Raw genomic sequence first — 22,310 nt, forward strand, 5'->3', positions numbered from 1 at the left:
ATCATTGACTTTGGAAGTCAGAAATTCTGCCTTCCAGTGCAATTAATAAATCTATCACATATATTCACACACTCAAGGGGTCCTGACTGGCAGTAAAAGCTTGGTTATTCACAATCGATGAAATTAATGCCGCTATTTTTACAACACGAAAAAGCTACATGAAAATAAGCCTCCAGGCTGTGGACCTTGGTCAAAGAAGGACTAAACATAAAAGCAAAGAATAAAGTATGTAAACGAATTATTAGACAAAGAGTCATTTTAAAGTCCCAGAAAGGCTATGCTTTGGGGTCCTTGTTATTCCAAACTGATTCTGTGCTCCAGATCACCTAGAAGGAAAACGTCATTCAAATAAAAAAGGTTCCTTTACATGAAACTGTGTGTTTAACTAGCAATATATAATTTCATTTAAAAAAAATTAGGAGCAATTGCTGCTAAAGCCATTTCAGGGACAAGGGGAGGGGAGGATCTGTCAGCACTGTGGGAACAAAAAATGATGTGCCACCAAGCTTTATTCCAATCATTTGCTTCATAGTTAAGTTTAATTACACATTACACACTGTCCTGTAATTATGCCGCTTGGGAAACTGCCAATTTCCCCCTTGAAGTGTTAAAAGTTCCTTAATTTATTTTAAAGACTCAGCATTGCCTCCATCAGCACCCTGCCTTCATGCATGTGGGATCCTTGGTTCCTGTTCCCTTTAAATGCCAACTAGTGGGCAACAAGGGACCTGTTGCATGGTCTGACATAGAGTGTGGAGGCTGACCATGCCTGGAGCCCCAAGAACACTGGTCCAGTGTATTTATAAAAAGATCTGATGACTTTTCTTCCTTAAAATTTACAGCTGGAGAATTTGAGAAGCATGCCTATTCCTTTTGCCTGCCCTTGGGAGATTGAAATTGAAGTCCTTTATTCTTAGCAAGAGAGAGATGAGACATAATCAAGCACAACTTTATGGACTAGAAAAGGGAAACAGCAAATACAATGGTTTGCGCACCTACTGTGTGTTGATACTGTATTCAGAACTTCACAGAGGTCACTGCAGACCACCGGTATCAGTGATCGCTAACTTGAGTACCTCAGGTACAAGGCAGATAACAAGAATGCACGAAGCAGCCAGACAGAATATAATAGAGTTCTGGGGCTCATGGTTTTTTGAAGAGGGAATGCATGCTCTGCCTACAGGCAATTCAAATTCTCTTCCCTTTAAAAATACTGTGCCACTTGAGCAAACACAACCACAGACTCATTTCAACTGCAGCTGCAAACCCCCCTTCTTATGAATCTACAAAACCCTAAAAGCCATTGGAAGCAGACTGCTTGGCTTTAAATTCAGGTCTGGCACTTCCTCAGCTGTGTGACCTTGGGGAAGCCACCTAACTTCTCTGTGTGACAGTTTCCTCATCTGTAAAACAGAAATAACAACAGTGCTGGGTGCCTGGGGTGGCTCAGTCATTAAGGGTCTGCCTTCGGCTCAGGTCATGATCCCAGGGTCCTGGGATTGAGCCCCACATCGGGCTCCCTGCTCGGCAGGCAGCCTGCTTCTCCCTCTCCCACTCCCCCTGCTTGTGTTCCCCCTCTCGTTGTGTCTCTGTCAAATAAATAAATAAAATCTTAAAAAAAAAAATAACAACAGTGCTGACCTCATAGGGGTGTTGTGAAAGATTAATAAATGTGCTTAGCGTAGTTGTTATCTCATGGCAAGCTCTGTGTTTGCTATTACAAGTATGTTTATGTGCTCTGACACAGGAGAGAGAAGTCAAAAGGAGTATCCCCAAAATGGCTTTGAACCTGAGGTGGGCCTCAGCAAACAGAGAGATCTGTGTACTGGAAGAAGAGGGTACAAAGGTCACCTTATCTTCGCATCTCTGGGAGCACTGCACGGAAGATTATAAATAATGTATGTTAAGTACTCAAAATAGGCAAAGGCTTAAAAGATGGTAGCCTTTCTTATCCTAGGTCATCTCAGAGCATTTCCTTTTCAGTTCTGCCTCCAGACCTGGGCCTCCACATTTCAGTGGTGAGTTAGGGCCTAAGCCAATATTTCTCCCAACTCGTTTTTAGAAGTATTGTTTACTGTGTATGCATCATGAAGAGGAAGAATCCATTTAAAGGTTCTGAAATAGTGTAAACACGCTTTAAATTTTTCATCTGTTAAAAAAAAATGACTATAGTGAAAAAAGCTTGAGAAAACAATTCTTAGGTACAAATATCCATCTTTTCCCATAATTGAATTTACTTGACATATTATAAATATTTCTGTTCTGATTGGGTATTAACATTAGAAACATACATGTGCCCTGGCTCACAACTGCATGAAACCATTATAATTAATCTTACTTTTAAAGGGATTTCTATTTTTCCCCACTCGGGAAATCCATTATCGTCTAGCATAGTGACCCAGGGTGCAAAGATATTCCAATTAGATGAAATGTTCATCATAAGCTAGGAGGCAAGAATTGCAGGGTGCATGCAAAACAAGTAGTTTCCAGTGTTTACTCTTAATTTTGTTACTAGAAGCCTCAAGATTTTATAAATTCTGTGTTAGTTGCCTAACAACCTTATTAAGAAAACATTTTATTTATGACAAATACCACACCAAAGAAAACATACAAGAGGCGTCAGGTTTGTTCTAGTCCCCACTGACCCAACACCAGAATATTTCTTAAGAAGTAGTGCCATTGCTTAAAATTAGGTCACTGCTTAAGAAAGCAAGTCCTAAGTGATTCGTTTAGTGTTAAACAGTATGATAATTTATAAAATGGTGAAATGTTTACCTGCTCAAAATATTGTGGGAAACAGCAAAGAACTATCAAGTAAAGGTTCTGTGACTTGGTAGATGTGCCCAGGATAGGTCACATCGAAAAATTCAGAAGGAAACAAGAAAAACCCCAAGGCAGAGGGGGAAAAAAGAAAAGAAAACACAATAAAACAAACAAGCTCTACTCTCTTCTTTTGTCTGCTGTTCTAATTTCTGCTATTTAAGATCTAGACCCTGCCTTTCTTGTTGACCACCACATCCACTGTGCATGGCACCAGCCTGGCAGATGGTAGGTGTTTGATAATATTTCCTGAATGAGTCAGTGAATGAATAAATGTGACTGTTAAAAGGAATTTCTCTTCCTTCAGTTAGATGCTTTTTAGCATCTAAGAAGATGGGCTGTTTTCCTTTTCTGTGTGAATTTTTTTCCTCTGAAAAAGATGTAAGCAATAACAGGAATATCTCATTTGCATGCATTTGGCTTTTATTGTTGCACATTTAAATAGCTTATCTGACGTCTTTAGGGTCTGGGATTAATGCACAGCACGCTTCTGTCTGTCTGTAATGCCAAGAGGGAGACAGATGACTGACAATAGGTTCTGAAGCTCCCCTGATCTTCTAAATGTCACTTCTCGTGTGACTACTCTGAAACTCACAACCACATCGGAAATCTGGAAAGCTCTGCAGTGATACCTTTGCCAGGCTCATTTATTCCTTTAAATAACATCATTCGAGTCTCAGTCACATCTTTGGTAATGGTAACATATAGGAAAAAGACAGCCTGGGTTTTCAAAGGATTTACGATTTAATAAAGACAACGTGATGTTGTATACAAAGTCTGTAGTTAAATGGAAAGAGAAGGGACCACCTCTCTTACTTTTAGGAATGACTTCCTGATTATGCTAGATTCAGGAAGACCGCAAGTACATACAAACACTTCCTGGATGGCATCATCAATGCCCCGTGTCTTCTACTCCTGTGACTCTGTCCTCTTTTCCTCCATTTCAGGAACAGCACTGTTGTGACCAGCACACCTCAAGCCCAGAGACAGGAAGCTACAGGCTGGAAAGAGCCTGAGATTTGAAGGCCAAAGACCTAAGTTCAAGTTCTGCTTGTCTACCAGCTATTTGACCTAGTGGAACTCTCTGCACCTCTCTAGATCCCAGTTCTGGAGTCTACAAAACGGTGATGACAATGCTGCTCCCGAGGATTTTTTTCAAGACTGAGCTAATCTATGCAACATGTCTCATATGCTACCCAACCCCCTCTAGGTACACATCTTCTCGGATCAAACGGGGGATGACAAACGGGACCGTCAAGACTGAACTGCATCCTGAAACCATTCTTTCTTTTAGTTGTTGTACGTCTTACGTATTTTTTATGATCCTACTTCTTCCTCAGATCTGGCCACTGCGTGTTTTGGAGCCCACAGATTTCCTCGTCATTACTTCCTGCTGCATGGCTCAATCTTGACTCCCACAATAGCCAGAGTGAGTCTTGAACCAAATGTAAAACCAAGTCATTTTGGGTTTTTCAGCAGCTCCCAATGAATAATTAAATACAACAAGAATACATGTTATTAGTCCAAAGGTTTTATTTCCAGTGGAGTCCCTAAACTTCTTTCTTCCAAGGTACTGAGGATTGCCACTCCGGGGCGGGGCGGGGGGAAGCAAAACAAAAAAGGCAAACAAAAACAAAACATGCAACACACTCAGCACTGCACCATTATCCTATCTGTGAAATGACAGCAGGAGCATGGGAGAGAGCCAAGTGCCACCCTTCACCTCTCACAGAGAGAGCTTTGGTGGGGAGAGCTGGGGAGAGAAGCAGCTCCAGAAAAAGTGAAAGCAATTATGCCCACAATAAATAAGACCCAGAAGTCTGAAATCATGCTACGCCTCCAGGTTTTACTCCAGGTATAGTGGGATGCTCAGATTTGCAATTCTTCCTCGTGTTCTGGGCCTGTCCAAGTGTGGGGTAATTCAATTACATCCAGTGCTTTCATTACTACACAGTTACAGAGTACATTTAAATAACACACAAGAAACCAGGCTGCCGGTCAATAAACTCATGTTGCAAAAATATGTCTTTATGTAGTTTTGTTAAAAGGAATGAAGCCCATGAGTCCAGATGATAAAAACAAATTAATCCTTGGCATGAGGCCATTTAAATAAAGACTAAAGAAAGCCTCTAATCAATTAACAAAAGATTATTAAAATCTCCGATGTGCCGGGTACCACAAGAGGGAGGCTTGTGGGCCAGGGGTAGTTCCCAAAGTGTTCTGAACTCAGTTTAGAAAGATCATCCTAGAAGCTGGCATGGAAGGTGGGCATGAAGATACCAGACTTCAGCAGCAAGGCCATTAAGATAATACGGCAACAATCTAGATGAACATATTAAAGGTAATGATCAAATTTAAGGATGTAGAATTTACAGAATGTGGCGTCTACCTGGGCTTCAGCTCTGCTGCCCACAGCTTACTGCCTACTAGACATGCCCACTGGACAGATATCCCACATGCATATAAGGGTGTGGATGTCTCCAAATGACTAGCACCTCACAGACCCTCATTAATGACACTACTGTCCTTCCATTCACTCAAGCCAGTCATCTCCCTCTTCCTCAGAGAGAGAGAGCCCAGTTTATTTCAGTTCCAAGATATTCACTCAAACTGCTTCTCCCCAATGCCCCTGCCACTACCTTAGTTCAGTTTCTCCTTAAGTTCCCCAATTTTATTTTTGCCTCTAGCTTGATTTTTCACATTTGTTTTCTGGCAGGAAAGGGATTTTTCTAAAATTTACTCACATCATCTTTACTTAAAACACTTCAGAAATTCTTCAATGCCTTGAGGTTAAAGTCCAAACAAACACCTTCGTAAGGCCTCCGGGGTCCCTGATGAACCAGCCCACATCTGCCTCAAGCCAAGATCATATTCAGCACTCCCCATTTAGCCACACTATACTATTTCGGTTCCCTAAAAAAGGCCACACCTTTACTTGTTTGCATGTCTTTGTCCACCTGGATTACTCTCCCGTGTCCCCTTCCCTTCACCTGATTGTCCGGCATTATCCAACAGGTCTTAGTGTAGATGCCATTTTCTCCAGGAAACCTTCCAGACCTGACTCCCACATGTGTGTTGGTGACTCTCCTCAGTGTTCCCAGTGTCCTCCCCGCCCCACCACCACCCAATCGAAATACATTCCAAGTGGCTTGGAAAGGGCCTGCTATTTAACTCTTCACCCCTCCTTTCCATCTCTAGACAGGAAACTCCTCCATGACAGGACTCATGAGTGACTTGTTCCTTGGGGAATCCCCATCACCTAGCTCCCTGGGCATTTGATAGTTACTCAGTAAACATGTGGCAGCCTGAGTTGCTGAGAAGAATAAAGGTCTACAGTTGAGTCCTTGGGATAGTGTGCATTAGATGGACAGGCAGAAGGAGAGAAACCCACCAGACAGACGAAGAGAAATGGACAAGAAGAGAACCAAGAACAGACAGGACTGGCTTCAGGCAAAAAGAAAAAACTGGTCAATGGCACACAGTGTCCAGTGTCAATGGAAAGGTAGATGAGATGAAGATAGCCAGGGGCTGTTCTCCATTTGGCAGGAGAAGAGCTTCTGCAAAGTGATGAGTGGAAGCCTTGGGACGGGGTGTCGAAAAGTGAGTGGCTTCCTGAATTAGAACATAGGGCAAGACAATTCAGAAAAATACAAATACATGGTATTTGAGGGAACAGGATAGCTGGACGGGGGTGTCAGGGGCGAAGAGGAATTATGTGTGTGTGCCTGTGTGCGGGTGTGTATGTGTGTGTTATAATTCCTTTTAAAGATCTCAACTGTAAATGTGACTGGCAAAGTGAAGGGTGAGGCCATATTCAGGTACAGCATAAGAGTTTATTGAATGAAAGATATAAATAATAAATGAATAACTGCATTCAGACAGGAGAGATTTACCTGGTCAAAAACAAAGCAAATTTCATCAAAATATTAATTTATTAAAAAAACAAACAAACCCATTTTTATGTTTCAGAAGACACCACTCAGCTCATAGATCAAAATTTAATCAGCTGTGGGGCGCCTGGGTGGCTCAGTAGTTAAGCGTCTGCCTTCGGCTCAGGTCATGATCCCAGGGTCCTGGGATCGAGCCCCGCATCGGGCTCCCTGCTCAGCGGGAAGCCTGCTTCTCCCTCTCCCACTCCCCCTGCTTGTGTTCCCTCTCTCGCTGTGTCTCTCTCTGTCAAATAAATAAATAAAATCTTTAACAAAAAAATTAATTAGCTGTTTAGGATGACGGTTTCCACAGTCTGTACCACATTTCACTATTACTGGGATAACTGTTTCCAGAGTCACCCCCAAACTTCCTTGCGTAAGGCCTCAGATTTTATATGTGATCCCCTAACCCCAGTTGTTCGTGTAAATAGCTTTGGCTTTCCATCCGGGAGTTAATGTCCCAAAATCAGATGGGACACAGAAAACATCAGGAAAAGAGACACTTTTGAGAAAATAACAGACATCTCAGTTACAGATGTAGAGATATAGATAGAATCACATATAGATATTGTCTAAGTAAAGAAAAGGGCATGTGAAAAAAATAATAATACAATAGAAAAGGGCATGTGGACAAAAAGGGCCACATTTTTCTTTATAAATAGTTTTTTCTTTTAAGTTCCTATCAGATATCAAGTTCTTTCAGGTGGCCATGTATTAATTTTACTTATAAAAGTTTAGAGAATGCATTGAGGAAAATGGGCTCCAAACGTTAAATTACTTTTCACGAGACATATGCTTTCTATGCAATTAACAATACATTCAGCATCAATAAGCTCTAATTTTAGAAACCTTCATCCACAAATATTAATCAGTTAATGTTAAATTCAATATCTATTCGGCTTCTTCTTTTCACACTCAACCCTCCAAGGCTATACTGTATGGTATCTCAAAAATATTAATTTACTTACTGTGAGAGCAGATTATATTCCTAGAAAAAAAATCTGTGCAATAAATATACACGCATATAAGCCAAATTAAACTTTCATGAAAAAATAATTTTCTTATGAAAGACTGCATTTCTGACCAAGCACCTGATCCCAGACCGTTCGCAGGAATGCATAAAATCCTTTACATAATCAAATTACAAATAATATTTTGGTATAAATCAAAGCTTGTCAAACCACATATATAGAAAAACACATAAAGTTAAAATATAGTGCCTACAGGGAACTGAGAAATCTGGCATGACTGTTTTCAAGGGGGCCGCTGCTGGGTAGAACAATCTTTCACTGTGCAGAGTGTCCCACGAATTACAGGCTTTGGCCACAGCTGCACTGCCCACTCAGCAGGGGGCACCTTCCGGTTTCCTTATGCCCCGCCCACAAAGGAGTTTCTCTCTCCGTAGTTGGGAGTTTCACTAGTTTGTCATGAAATATGAGAGAAGGCATTTCTCTTCCCTCCCCATCTGGCATGGTGACAACGAAACCTACCCACACAGTTCCAAATGCCCCCTGGGGGAGTACTGTTCCCTTGTTTGGAGAAGAAACTTTAGCCTAGACAAAAGGAATTGTGCACATTTACATTACTAGACCATGACGGTGCCAGGTCTTGAACCCGGGTCTCCAGAAAGCCAGTGCCACCAAGAGGCATCCAACAGAGAACATCAGAGTAACAGACTCATCTTCTAGTCTGAGCCTTACTCTTGCTGCATTAGGCAATCCATTCATCAAGTATTTTCTGAGCTGAGATCTAGTCATCTTTTTAACCACTTGCCAATTCCCTTGTCCCATTAATTCATATCCTCCTCCGTCTCAATCTTGGATGATATACCTCAACCCCACTGAATCTGGGCCCTTCTCCCTAAGGACAGGGGATAGGGGTCAGCACAAATCCAGGGCCTCCAGTGGGGCAGCCCCATGTCATCGTCCCTAGGCTCCTGCTGGTTCACACTTGGTCCTTCCCACAGCTGCACTGCCCACGCAGCAGGGGGCACCTTCCGGTTTCCTTCTGCTCTGCCTGCAAAGGAGTCTCTCTCTCTCGGTAGTTGGAGTTTCACTAGTTTGTGATGAAATACGAGAGAAGGCATTTCTCTTCCCTCCCCAACCCTCCCATTCTTCTCTTTCTTTTTGTTTATCTTGTCGTGTCTCCGGCATTGGACTGAACAGAAGCAGAACCAGAGAGAATCCTCGGTCTCTTTTTCCACAAGTGGAATAAGCCTCAGGGGTCTCCACTAAAGTTGGGATTGTGCAGGTTTGGGGTAGATAGTTCATTTATCTTCCTGGCTATTTAAGAGTTTTTGTCATAATTCATTGTAGAACTATATATGAGACATTTTCCAGTATCTACTGTGTGTTTGTTTGTTTGTTTGTTTTTTAATGTCATAACATGAGAAAATTTAAGTTAAAAATCTCGGTTTCAGTGTCCCTATTGATTTCATTTAATTTTAATATTTCTTTTACTGAATGGGGAAAGCCAAAACTCTGGAGCCACTCATCTAAAGGTAATTCCTCCATATCTGTAAGTTAGAAATTCAAATTTAGTAGGAACACTACAGCAGATGAAAGACTGCATGCTTACCCGGATGTAGGCATCCTGATGGTGCTTGGCAAAGTACAGCATATTGTCCAGGGCCAACATCCCAGGAGGCGTCTGGGTGAAGTCCATGGCGGGGTTGACATGATTCTGTGATTAAAACAAAATGTTTGATCAGGTTAATTCTTTCTCCAGCTCCAAATAATCAAGGAGCATGACATTTTCTATCTTCACGTGAACCTCCTGGGGTGGCGGTGGGGGCTTTACTTTCTACACGTGCAGCTTTCCTATCCGGGGTTAGGAAACTCAGCTGAAGAGCGAAATATAAGATTATTCTTAGACGTACGGCCCTGTGGGGAAAAGAAAATAATGTAAAAACTGCCCTTCTGGTGGCTGTGCTGTTGATGGAACCAATAACATTTGGGGAGGGAGACCTGGATGAGGCCATATCTCTGGCATTCATCCTTCTGCATCTTAACTTCCTCCTCCTCATGTGTCAGGGCTGAGTACGGCCACACCCACCCATGACCATCACGACCTATCCAGGCTTACACCATCTGCAGGCCTCTGAGCATAGACACTTGATAAAATTCAGGTGTCTACATGGTCCTGACACCAGCCTGCTGTCAGGCAGCTCTCTAGCTTTGGGGTCACTACACACAGTGCTAAGAGCCACAGAGACAAAATAATAGCTACAAATATGCCCAGCAAATTCTCCGATGCTCAAGATCACTCAGTAAACACCACAAGACTACTGCTCAGAGCTGCAAACCACTCTCCACCATTAATCGTTGAAAACGATCACCAAGATCTGTCCCCAAAATTCAGATCTAAATGGTAAATGATTTAAGGAAAGTCATTTTTTTTTTTTTTTGGTGTTAAGGAGATGAAAAAGAAATGTTAAAGAGATAATAAAGAAAACTGCTTTTACCTCATAACCCAGGTAATTTGTGTGCAACTACATTATTTTTGTTTTGTTCCTGAATATGTCTTAATAAACAGCTTGAATCTCTGATTTGCCAGGGAAATTTTGGTTCACTGCAGTTTTTTCTAATTCAAGTACGGGAAGACCTTCTTGTTCACTTGTTCAAGGTTCAAACAACTGACACTTTTCTACATTATTGAAGAGTACATTTAAACTGTCTTTTCCATTCTGCTTTGAAAAAAAAATTATGAGCTAATAGAGGACATCTAAAATTATAGGACTACTGGCCCGTTTTACAGTTTCGAGAGCATCTCTGTCCATATCTCTATAGCAAGTTGGGTCAGTGCAGTGACATCAATATTTTATTTTAGCATTTTATTCTGATTAATTTGAGAAAGATCTGGGGTGCCTGGGTGGTTCAGTCAGTTAAGCATCTGCCTTTGGCTCGGGTCATGACCCTGGGGTCCTGGGATTGAGCCCCACGTAGAGCTCCCTGCTTAGCGGGGAGCCTGCTTCTCCCACTGCTTGTGCTCTCTCTCTTCAAATAAATAAATAAAATCTTAAAAAAAAAAAAGATGTTGGAAAGATTTTAAAATACCAAAATACTACCACTTGTGATAAGAAGGATACATCTCCTAAGGTAAATATAATTGTAACAAAAATGAAAATCACTGGGCAGATCAAATGCAGTGGGGTTCAGCCTTCATCTGATACCCACTGGAGGAATAGGGTCAGGCCTGTATTCAATAACAAAGGGATCAAAAGGCTAGAAAGAAATGACCAGAGATTCTATCTAAAAAGTAACTTGTAACAAAAGGTTTTATGACAGCTTTAGTTCTTTAGAAGAAAAGAGTGGAATTCCTCCATTATACATAAATTTATTATTTTGACTTCGATACATTAGATTTTAACATTTTAAAGTAACATGTTAAAAGCTGGTATTTGCTGAGTACTTGCTGAGGGCCAGCATTAGTTGGTGTTTTACATGTATTCTCTAATAATAACTAGGAGCTGGGCATTATTACTATTATCCCCACTTTTACCGATGGAAAACTGCCACTCAGATGAGACAAGAAGCTCGCCCAGGGCCTCACAGCTTGGATTTGGCAGAGCAGGCAATGTCTTGTTTGGACAATATGTCTCGGCATGCTTTTGTTCCTACTTTGTTCCCTCCCCCTGGCTTATAAGTCGAATGCATTTATTTTGGTACTGTTAGCGTTCAGACTTCCCACAGCCTGAGAAAAGTGTACTTGAGAAAAATATAGGCTAATCAATATTAGCTGCTATGAACATGGCCCAGCCAACAAAGGAGAGTGTGCCAAATGTAAACGAGAAAAACATGACATTTACTTCAGACCTATTTCTAGCGTTGGTCTGAGTCCATTCCCAAAATAGACACACAAAAAGGAAATCAAATGACAAAAATTAGTTCCTCTGGATCCAGTTCGAATAACTCCACAGAACTATGTCAGGGAAGCTGACCAGGCAGCAGGCCCCCACGGCTCAAGAGTCATTTGTCTCATGTCCGTTGTGCTCCCAGGATCCACGCGGAGCCTCCTATCAATCACACCCCTCCTTAGGCACACATGGAGGGTATCAAATAGTGCTCTCAGAAGGTCGTACAGTTAAGAAATCATGTAATTTTCTTTAGGAGTCTTTTAAAGAGACATAGCTATTTGGCAAATAGTCCCAATACAATAATGCCTACTATGCGTCAGGCATGATGTAAATTACCTTGCATATGCTAACTCTTCATCCTCATAAAACTCCCACAATGTATGCTCTATTATTATCTTGCTCTGAAAGACAAGGAACCAGGCCGAGCATCTGGGGAGCTTGCCCAAAGTTGCAGAGCCAGTATGTGGCAGAGCCAGAATCTGAACTCAGAGCACGGGCTTTTAACCAGGATTTTAGTCATTGGTCAACTGGACACTGCTGGGAATTCCATAAAGAGGACCAACACAGGTCCTCCTTGGCTGTGGTTCTGCTCAACCAACATGATTCACTCCAGCAAAGTGGGCCTGTGATCCATCCTTTTAAATAAAAGTTAAAATTCCGCCATCCCTCCCAGACATAACAGACCAAAGTCTCTCTCATGTTCAATAAACCATGCCCTATTGTCTCCAGCAAATAGGCTCTTACTAAACAAAAGCCAATTAGAAAATTGCCTTTGATTTCCTATGACTTGTCCTAAATTATAAAGTATCACTGCATTTTAGATGAAAAAAAAATTATTTTGTATTTGTGGGTGAACCACGGACTCTCTTGCTCTCTCGCTCTTCTCCCTCTAACTTCAGGTATCATTTTCCTAGTCTCCCTCTCTTTGAAATGCTTGTTTCCTTTTTCTCTTTTGATTTTAATAGTCAGTGAAATGATTTTACAACCGCAGGTTTTGATAATGAAAAAAAGTATATGAATTACATGCCAAAACATCTGAAAGCTTTCTATACTGTGACAAAAATACTCTGAGAATCCAGCAAGGCCAATAGCTTCCCCCACTCCTTTCTTATTTATGAGATGCTCTGGATACAGATTTATTTTCTTTTCTTGTTCCATGTTATTTTTTCCCACCTGTCTTGAAATGGAAGCAGCAAGAGCTTTTGATAAATAGCTTGAAATCTCCCCTTTTTTTACTGCAAAGCCTGTGTACCCCTGTACATCCTTCTGAGACGCCATTTGTTATTTCCTGTGAAGCGCCTCTCCGTGAATCACATCAGACAGCTCTCAGCCCCCAGAGAAGGGGTAGCATCTGCCTCCCCTTCCAAAGCACCGGGGTTTTCCATTTTGGGAAAATGGTACCAAGCAGTTGAAGAAAGCACAATTTATTTTATAGCGAACATTCTAGGAGGTGTTGAGGTATAGAGTTCCCAGAGATCTGCTTCTCTTCTGTTACCCACATGCTAGCTTTTTGGCTGAGTTATTTCAATCACACATCCAAAGAAAGGTTCAAGGTCCAAGACAGAGAATCTTCCAACCTGTTTCAGGCCATACATCAAGGCCACTGAAGAGCTGGGATGGCCTTCAGTTATTATCTACTGATAGCCTTATTTTTTAGATGAGAAAACTGCACCCTGGTAGAGAACGGTGATGACAGAACTTGAGCAGCCACTCAAATCTCCTAGAGGGCTTGTTAAAAGCACCAAGTCCTGGTCTCACCCCATAGTCTCTGATTCAGAAGGGTTGTAATGGGTCTGAGAATTTGAATCTCTAACCAATTCCCCAGTGATGTTGATGCTGCTGGATGCGGACCACACTTGGAGGCCCACTGGTGGCTAAAATGGCTCATTTCAAATAACACATGCATTTAGCAGAATAAAGTCTAGAATCCAGACCCACTGATTCCTCAAATCCCATGCAACTTCTCCTAAAGCACACTGTGAATCCATTGGTTCCAACGTACAAATGCATTTTAAATATATTCACTGTTTATCTGCTTTGTGCTTTTGGCTTCTCATTGAGAAAACAGACTCCTTTATTCAGAAAAAAAGCAATTATAATTTAGAAGCCTCTCGCTTCTTCTACCGCGCACATTTCTGACTAAAATAAGATGTATTAGTACCTCCACAGGGAAGGTAGGAAACTGTCATCAGTCAATATTTTCTACTCCTGAATGCTTCCTGGTTGGGGAAGCAGGGCCAGCACTAGCCTGAATGATTTTTAAATGATCTGTGTTTTTCAATTACCAATGCCATGCTAGTCCTTCATTAGTGTGGATAATAAAGAGATGATTACAATAATGCTTGCCAGATGGCATATTGTGGGGAAAGCCTTTGAGAATTTAGGAGTTAATATTTGTGCTACATGAGTGTCTACATTTGCTGAACAAATATAGCATTAAAAGCAACCTTTAAAACAAATCACATTGAGTGAATATTCAGTCACGAAAAGCCCTCTCAAGGATATTTGGTGAGGCTAGTAGTTTAAGGTCATGTTCTCCAAGGGGAGGCAGGGTTTGACTGGTGCAGTAGATCACTTGGGAGCTCTGTCAGACTACACATGCCTCCCACTCCTCACCCCCCACCCAGGAGAATGGAGTACATGGGCATTTCAACAGGCTCCCCAGAAGCGTAGTTATCAACCTAGGATACACCTGAAAATCCGCTGGGGAGCTCTGAAAAATCCTGATATCCAGGCTGTACCCCAAATCAGTTCAAAGAGAAACTGTGGGTGGGAACCAAGTAACTAGATTTTTAAAGCTCTGCAAATGATCCCATGTCCAGCCACAGTTGAGAACATGTTCCTAAATCAGTGGGTTTCAAATTTGAGAGTGGTCAGAACGTCCTAGAGTCTCTGTTCCAAGAGATCACTGCCCCTTCCGCACTCTGGTTCTGATTCAGTAGGTCTGGGGTGAGGCCCAAGAATTTGCATTCATATAAGTTCCCAGGTGCTAGTGATGGTTGCTGGGCCATACTTTGAGAGCCACTGCCCTCCACCGTAACCCAATCCAAGAGCGTGTTAGGGACTTACATCCATCAGCCAGTGGAGCTGGAACCTTGACTCCCTGTAACAAGGGTTCGGTTAGGCAGTGACTTTTATTGAAATGCCTGCTCTATCAGATATCCATCGACAGATGAATGGATAAAGATGTGTGTGTGTGTATGTGTGTGTGTGTGTATGTTTTTTACAGGACTTTACATTAACACATTGTACACACAATGGAATATTACTCAGCCATCAAAAAAATGAAATCTTATCATTTGCAACAACGTGGATGGAACTAGAGGATATTATGCTAAGCAAAGTCAGTCAGTCAGAGAAAGACAATTATGATTTCACTCGTATAGAATTTAAGAAAAAAAACAGAGGATCATAGGGGAAGGGAGGGAAAAACAAAACAGAACGAATTCAGAGAGGGAGGCAAACCATAAGAGACTCTTAACTATAGGAAACAAACTGAGGGTTGCAGGAGGGAGGGGAGTGGGGCGATGGGGTAACTGGGTGATGGGCATTAGGGAGGGCATGGGATGTGATGAGCACTGCGTGTTATACATAACTGATGAATCACTAACCTCTATCTCTGAAACTAATAATACACCAAATATTAATTAACTGAATTTAAATAAAATAAAATTTTAAAAAAGAACTGTTTGAATTAGGGTCAGATTTCCACAGGGTCTAGGTTGGGACTTGAAATGAAAAAGAAAAGAACTGTGTGAAAAAGAAACATCAAAATCTCATGCAATCGATGTTTAACTAAATATGTACAAAACATAAAACTACGTTGATAATCATCTGTTACTCAAAAAAAAAAAAAAAAAGGAGAAGAAGAAGAAGAAGAAGAAGAAGCTCTAGGTGGGACATGCAGGCCCCACCACTCTGTCATTGGCTACTTTGCACATTTATATAAGGAGGCTCTCGATAGCATCCGACTTTGTGGTTCCCAACATAGACCAATGTTCCAAAGAGTCCTAGAAGCAGCTTCTAGAAATCTTTGGATTCTGGCCCTGGTCTCTCTCCATTAAATTCAATAAAAATTAACAGTTGGGATGAATACAGAGAAGGCACCCTCTCAAATCTGCCCGACAAATGGGCAAGATGGCGAATATGCTGAGAAGCAGAAAAAAAAATCTGTGACCAGCTGGGACTGGTCCTGGTGGGCATCATGCCAGGCACTCCAAATGTGGGATTTCATTTAATCTTCCTGACTACCCAATGAGGGGAGTATTGTGAATGAGATAAATGTTATTCATCTCTTCCTACAGATGAGGGTCAGAACCCCTCACCTGTGCAAAATCATGGCTAGTAAGTGGCAGAGTCACCACTTGAATTCTATAGTTTTTTTTTTCCTATTTAGGTTCAAAAGGTCTTTGGAGAAAAGGAAGATTTTCTCTTCTTTCCCCATTAGCAAGAAGTTTGATCACAAAAATGTAAAGTCCTGTAAAAATTTTTTTTTTAAAATTCAAGCACACATCTAGAGAATAAGGGAAATCTGGCTTATGAATAATTCATCAGAGCCCAGCTCCTCATCATTAAAATTTGATTCTTTTAGGTAAAAATACAAAAGATCTGAAAGAAAGAAACACCCGGTAAGATGCTAAGGGTATAGGACAGCAGATTCTCAACCACCTCGGTTGCCCACCGTACCTCCCTTTCAGCGCCACCTGCTCTTCTCCTTGCCTGGCCTAATACCTCTGCTGGCCTCTGTCATTCCATTCCCCTACCTGCTACCTCCTGCCCTTCAACCTGGCTGCTTCCCCTGGTTTGGCAAGTCCAGACTCATCATTTGGATATTACCTCTGGCATAACTGAGCTCTAGGACCATCTGCAGCCACCTACTGTCGCTAAAGGAACTCCCTCCCTGGAACTGTTCTGAAACCTAGGAAAGTTCAAGACCGTTGATAGCATCAAGAACTAAGAGTCAGAATTGACAGTAAGCCCCAGAAGAGTCCATTTTACATGGCAGTCAAAAGCCTCTGACATGCTGGGTTTCATTAAGAAGAGTACAACAAGAAGAACAAAGGAGGTTCCACTGACTGGTCCCAAGTCAGGCCCCATCTGGACACAGTACACAGTTCCAGCACACACACAGCCAGCCAGCTCCTGACATGCAGGAAATCATGCACACAAGTGTGGCCAGAAAGAGGCAGGAATGTCTGAACAGAAGGCATAACAGAAAAGTTGGGGGAAAAAAACTAGTTATTTGGCCCAGGGAGAAAGGAAAGGATTGTGTGGTGTGGTGTTCGAGGCGGGATGGGCGGTGTGAGTTGAACTACTCCTACTGCCTGCAAGCATCTGAAGGATGAGTATTATTCTGTGCAGCTAAAAGAAAAATAGGATTAGCTGAGAAGTTCCTGTCCTTAGAAATTCTGAGACAGGGGGTGCCTGGGTGGCTCAGTCAATTAAGCGTCTGCCTTCGGCTCAGGTCCTGGAATCGAGTCCCATGTCAGGCTCCCTGTTCAGCAGGGAGTCTGCTTCTCCCTCTCCTTCTGCTGCTCCCCCCCGCTCGCGCTCTCTCCCTCTCTCTCTCTCTCTCAAATAAATAAATAAAATCTTAAAAAAAAAAAAAAGAAATACTGAGAAAAAGACTGGATGTACAGGAGTGCCAAGGAGACAACAAAAGGCAGAGGATTGGTGCCAATGACCTTTCAATGCCTCATAGCCACCGGTTCATTCTTCCTCTCATCAAATAAGGTTGGCTCTCTATTCCTACACAAGGCCCATGGGGCCCGACATGATCAGTTTCATCCAAACATGAAATAGTATTTATCAGCACCACGCTCTAACCAACTGAGCTAACCGGCCGCCCAAACACGAAATAGTATTTAAATCACTATATTATACACCTGAAACTAATATAACACTGTATGTTCATTATACTGGAATTAAAATAATTTTTCAGAGGCACTTAAAAAAACAATAAATTAGTAATCACCTTCAAAAAACTTACATCTCCAGAGTTATCAAAAGTCTTCACAATACCACTTTGAAGCACACACGCACACACACACACACACATTCATAAATAACTCCACGTAGGCACACAATGGTAGATCACACCAAAAATTCTGGATTTAAGGCAAATTTCCTTAGTTAAAAAATAATGTCCTTTATAAAAATTACTCTTAAGAGGTCCAAAAAGGCCATGCAATTGCCATGTATACAATTCAGAAAATTCTGGGTTTCCTCTCACTTCATTATTGAACAGGCAGAGTTGAGACTTACTGAATAAAAGGATAAACGTGAATAGTTTATTTGTAATGTTGATTCAACAGTCAACACAAAGAATTACCATAAAAACTCAATTAAAAAATGCCTTGAGAATAAATTTCCTTTAAAATGAAGCTGGTTATGGTTTAAAAAAAAAAAAGCCTTCATGAATAATGAAATAATGCTGTCAAGGTTTATAAAGATATCTGCAATTTCTCTACAGAGCTGAGCACACCCAGGATTCTGCACCATCCAAGCGCCATGGCTCATGCTAGTGACTCTGCACTGGTTCTTCCCTTCACTTACAGCTCGGGTCTCTAGCACCTTGTTCAGAAGCCCCTTTTCTCCCCTCCCTTGTTACTTGGAACAGGATGTGATCTAGCTGCGGCCATGCACAGCAGGTGTCTCTGTCTCTCCTCGTCACCCATGCCCAGCAAGAGCACAGGGTAAAGATAGGTCAGAGGACACAGAACGCACGCTACCTTCGCTCCAGAGCAGGCCTAGCTCATGGGTCAGGAAGCCTGGTCCCCAGATTCCAGCACAGCTCTCCAAGCAGCCTTTGGAAGGGAGCGCTTTGCCACGACGAAGCCAAGAGCTGATGAAGCTATGGCTGCTACCAACAGATTCCCAGGAGGTCAAAGGGATGCAGGGGCCTGCGTGCGGCCACCCTGGCCTCCTCCAGGACTGGAACTGCATGGCCCTAGGGTAGAGATGGTGACTTCCACGGCTCTGATTGTGGGAGCCCACGGGCACACACAGTACTTAATGGGTGCTGAGGGCTATTCTGAGCCAGAGGTTCCTACAGCCCAGGGGCCAGATTGGGTCCACCACTTACTTATGCACAGTTGTGAGCTGGAAGGAAAGTTTTACATTTTTAAATCTTTTTTTTTTTTTTATCAAAAGAGGAATAATAATCTGTGACATGTGAAAATTACATGAAATTCAAATTTCAATGCATAAAGCAAGCTTTATTGGAACACAGCCATGCTCATTTATTTACATATTCTGTGGCTGCTTTCGCATATGGCCTGCAAAGCCTAAAATATTTATTATCTGGCCCTTTACAAGAAGAGCTTGCCTTCCCCTATTTGATGCAATCTGTCCTCACAGTGACCCTTTGAGTTAAGAAAATCAGTGCATCTGCCTTTGGCTCGGGTCATGGTCCCAGGGTCCTGGGATCGAGCCCCGCATCAGGCTCCCTGCTCCGCGGGAAGCCTGCTTCTCCCTCTCCCACTCCCCCTGCTTGTGTTCCCTCTCTCACTGTGTCTCTCTCTCTGTCAAATAAATAAATAAAATCTTCAAAAAAAAAAAAAAAGGGAAAGAAAATCAGTCCTTCCTTCACAGAAGTTAAAAAGCTCAACTAACAAATAAATGCTAATGTTTTGCTCCCTGAACAACACCATAACCCCTTTGTAAATATTCAATGCTTCACTCTGCTGTATAAATATTGTAATTATTTTAAAGATTCCCAAGGACAAATTCTGTCATGTTGAACAGAATGTTTTCAATAGCTTTAGCTCCTGACTCCATGCCCCACCCTAGTGTCTTTGGGCCCCTGTTCCCATCCCGACTAAAGGCAAACCTTGCAGCGGGCCTTTGATGTATTTGGGTGTAGAAGCCTGCTTGCAATTTGCTAGGTTAGGAACCTGGATTGTGGCTAGTAAGTGTTCTCCTCCTTCCTCCCATCAATGTAGCTCTTGTAAATGGCAAAGTCTGGCTTTTAAATTTGGAGACTATGAAAAAAAAATTTAAAAAGAAACAAAGAAAATAAAAATAAATAAATCTGGAGACTATGGTCTCTTTTCCACAACAGAATAAATAGAATTCTTATGCCTCTTTTAAAGATGAAGAAACAGAGGCATAGTGAGCTTAAGTATCTTGCCATGTTCACACAACCATTTTGTTGGGATTTGAACCCAACAGTCCAGAATTCATGTTCTTAAGCAGTATTCTAAAAAGAGAAATGGGGCGCCTGGGTGGCTCAGTTGGTTAAGTGACTGCCTTCGGCTCAGGTCATGATCCTGGAGTCCCGGGATCAAGTCCCGCATCGGGCTCCCTGCTCAGCAGGGAGTCTGCTTCTCCCTCTGACCCTCTTCCCTCTCGTGTTCTCTATCTCTCATGCTCTCTCTCTCAAATAAATAAAATCTTTAAAAAAAATAAAAACAGAAATGGGTAACTACACAATGGGGGGAAAATCACTAGATGGAATATAACACAGCCTTTAAAAATTGTGTTCATAGAGCACTTAGTTACCATAAGCGAAAAAGATAGGAATATAAAATGTATGTTGTAGTCCGTGTAGAATTTCTATAGTAGTATGTATTCCTTGGCAATGTGTATTTTATCTAGAGTACTCTATATATTCTTATCACATACAGTATATATGTATTAGCAGTATCAAGATATAGACTTAGCATGTAACTAGGAATTTTTTTAAATGCTTTTAAAAACTGGAAAGAAATCTACCTAAGTATTAATAGTAAATATTTATGGTGGTAGGAAGGTGGGAGATTTTTTTTCTACATGTCCACACATCTTTCTAATTTTCTCTAATCAAAATGCATTGATTTTTTACTTAGATTAGAGGTGTGCCCATTGTTCTCTAGCAAAAAGGAACAGAGATCATTACGCAGAAGAACGTGAGAAACAGTTTGAATTCTTATCCAGGACCCTGTTCTGAACCCTATGCTGAAGTCTTCCCTGTAGGTTGGTATCCAGCTATGCCAAAGGGACGCACTGGGGCAGAAAGGCTCATCTCCACCTGTCCAAGGGAGTCCTGTGTAGGCAGGTGTATGGCCTGAATCCTACAGACAGCATTTCAGACACTGTGGGATGAGAAGGGTTTCATTCAGACGGAAGAAGCCCAGAACAGGTCCTGTCTAATCCAAATTCTCAGACCCTGAGGCAAACTCAGGTCCTTTAGGCCTCATGAACTTGGGCCATTTCAGGGAGTTTGTTCAATTTGCCTGCCTTGCCATGTGGGTACAGTCCTCTGGGCTCAAAGGACCCCCCTCATTTATCCTGACCCTTTTAAGCCAGCACCTCCTAGAGCCTGACAGTTTACACCACACCTCACAGTTTGTCAGGGGACAACCGGGCAATCCCGGACCAGCACCAGGGTGATTGCTTGTAATGGCGGCAGCTGGACAACTATATGATCTTGATGGGACTCATCAGCTCGAAAGTCCTCTGACCTGTAAATGTTTAGGGTTCCCCAAACCGACTGTGTTGAACCACTAAAACTACTGACATCCAACCATTTTTGACCTACGGAAATGGAATTTCACACGGTTCAACCTAATAACACTTGAGCTAAATAGATGTACTCACCCCCAGTGAAAGTTATTGAAAGGAGATGCTTTCTAGAGAATAAATTGGAAGCAACTCCAAAGGGAATCAGCTGGAGCTGAGGATCAAAAGACCAGAGGGTGGGCCACAGATCTGGTTTGAAAATCAGTACTGAAATTACTTTTTTAAATAAAGTTTTAAAAGTGCATCCATCTTGTGACGCACGTCCCTCCACTATGGAATCAGCCATTACCAAGGAGGAATTAGCTCCCCTCCTGGGTGCCACTCATCACAGCCAGTAGAACGGCGGGCAATCCTTTGGTGTGGTTTCACCCATATAAATCTGCCCATCTGCAGACAGAGTGATCGTGACTTTCTCATTCCTGAGAATGAGGATCTGAAAAATCAGAATTTGAGACCACTACCAACCAGAGGCAATAAACTCTGAAAGAGGATGAGAACTATTGGAAATGTTAGGTAAATAGCATGTGAATACCAAGTTGCCCCTAACCTTAGCAAACAGATTAGATGGAATTAAAAACTACTATGTTTAAAAAAAAAAAAAAGCTCTTGTTTGTCCCTGTCCATACGGACCCCATGTGCTCTAGGAACCTCGTCCAGAAGCACCCCCCCACACACACACACACGGAAGGATCTATAAGGTTCTCAGAGGGTTGAGGGCAAGAGAAACTGGAACAGGCTCCTTAAAATCTAACTTATTTTTTGGTAGTTATTTTATGAACTTCAACCTCCTCTAATAACTGGGTGCTTTGATAATTATATCTCCCAGAAAAATTTCAAAAATATACATATGGCTTTACACCGATCGTGTTACCACAAAATGTGTTTGCAAAGTAAATTTCACTCGAAATTTCCACAACCAGTTTCTCAAAATACAAAAAATGCACAGGGAAACAACATACATCTGCACCATGACGGAACCAAGGAGGGACGGAGAGGGGACCGGACGGGAAGAGGGCTGGATGTCAAGTGAGCCTGTGATGTCTTGTTTTCTTAATAGTCCCCCTCCCAAATAAAGGTGTTTGAAGAAAATATAGCAACATGTTAGTGGCTGTTCAATCTGAGTGGTGCACACACACACGAATGCCTTTCAGATTCTGTTATTTTTCTCTGATTAAAATATGCCATAATTAAAATTTAAATTTAGA

The 22,310-nt window shown here is 41.9% G+C and overlaps 1 protein-coding gene across 7 annotated transcripts in view; it reads right to left on the reverse strand.

The window, feature by feature from the left end:
* Positions 1 to 22,310, reverse strand: part of ELMO1 (engulfment and cell motility 1) — a 553,802-nt gene that overhangs the window by 263,763 nt on the left and 267,729 nt on the right. For all 7 annotated transcript variants that reach the window (XM_027573071.2, XM_027573068.2, XM_027573074.2 and 4 more), the window contains one exon: positions 9,327 to 9,431. In XM_027573071.2, the coding sequence (XP_027428872.1) occupies positions 9,327 to 9,431 (105 nt within the window). The remainder of the gene's footprint in view (positions 1 to 9,326; positions 9,432 to 22,310) is intronic.

The sequence above is a fragment of the Zalophus californianus genome, chromosome 12 (genome assembly GCF_009762305.2).
Source record: "Zalophus californianus isolate mZalCal1 chromosome 12, mZalCal1.pri.v2, whole genome shotgun sequence".
Lineage (NCBI taxonomy): Eukaryota > Metazoa > Chordata > Mammalia > Carnivora > Otariidae > Zalophus > Zalophus californianus.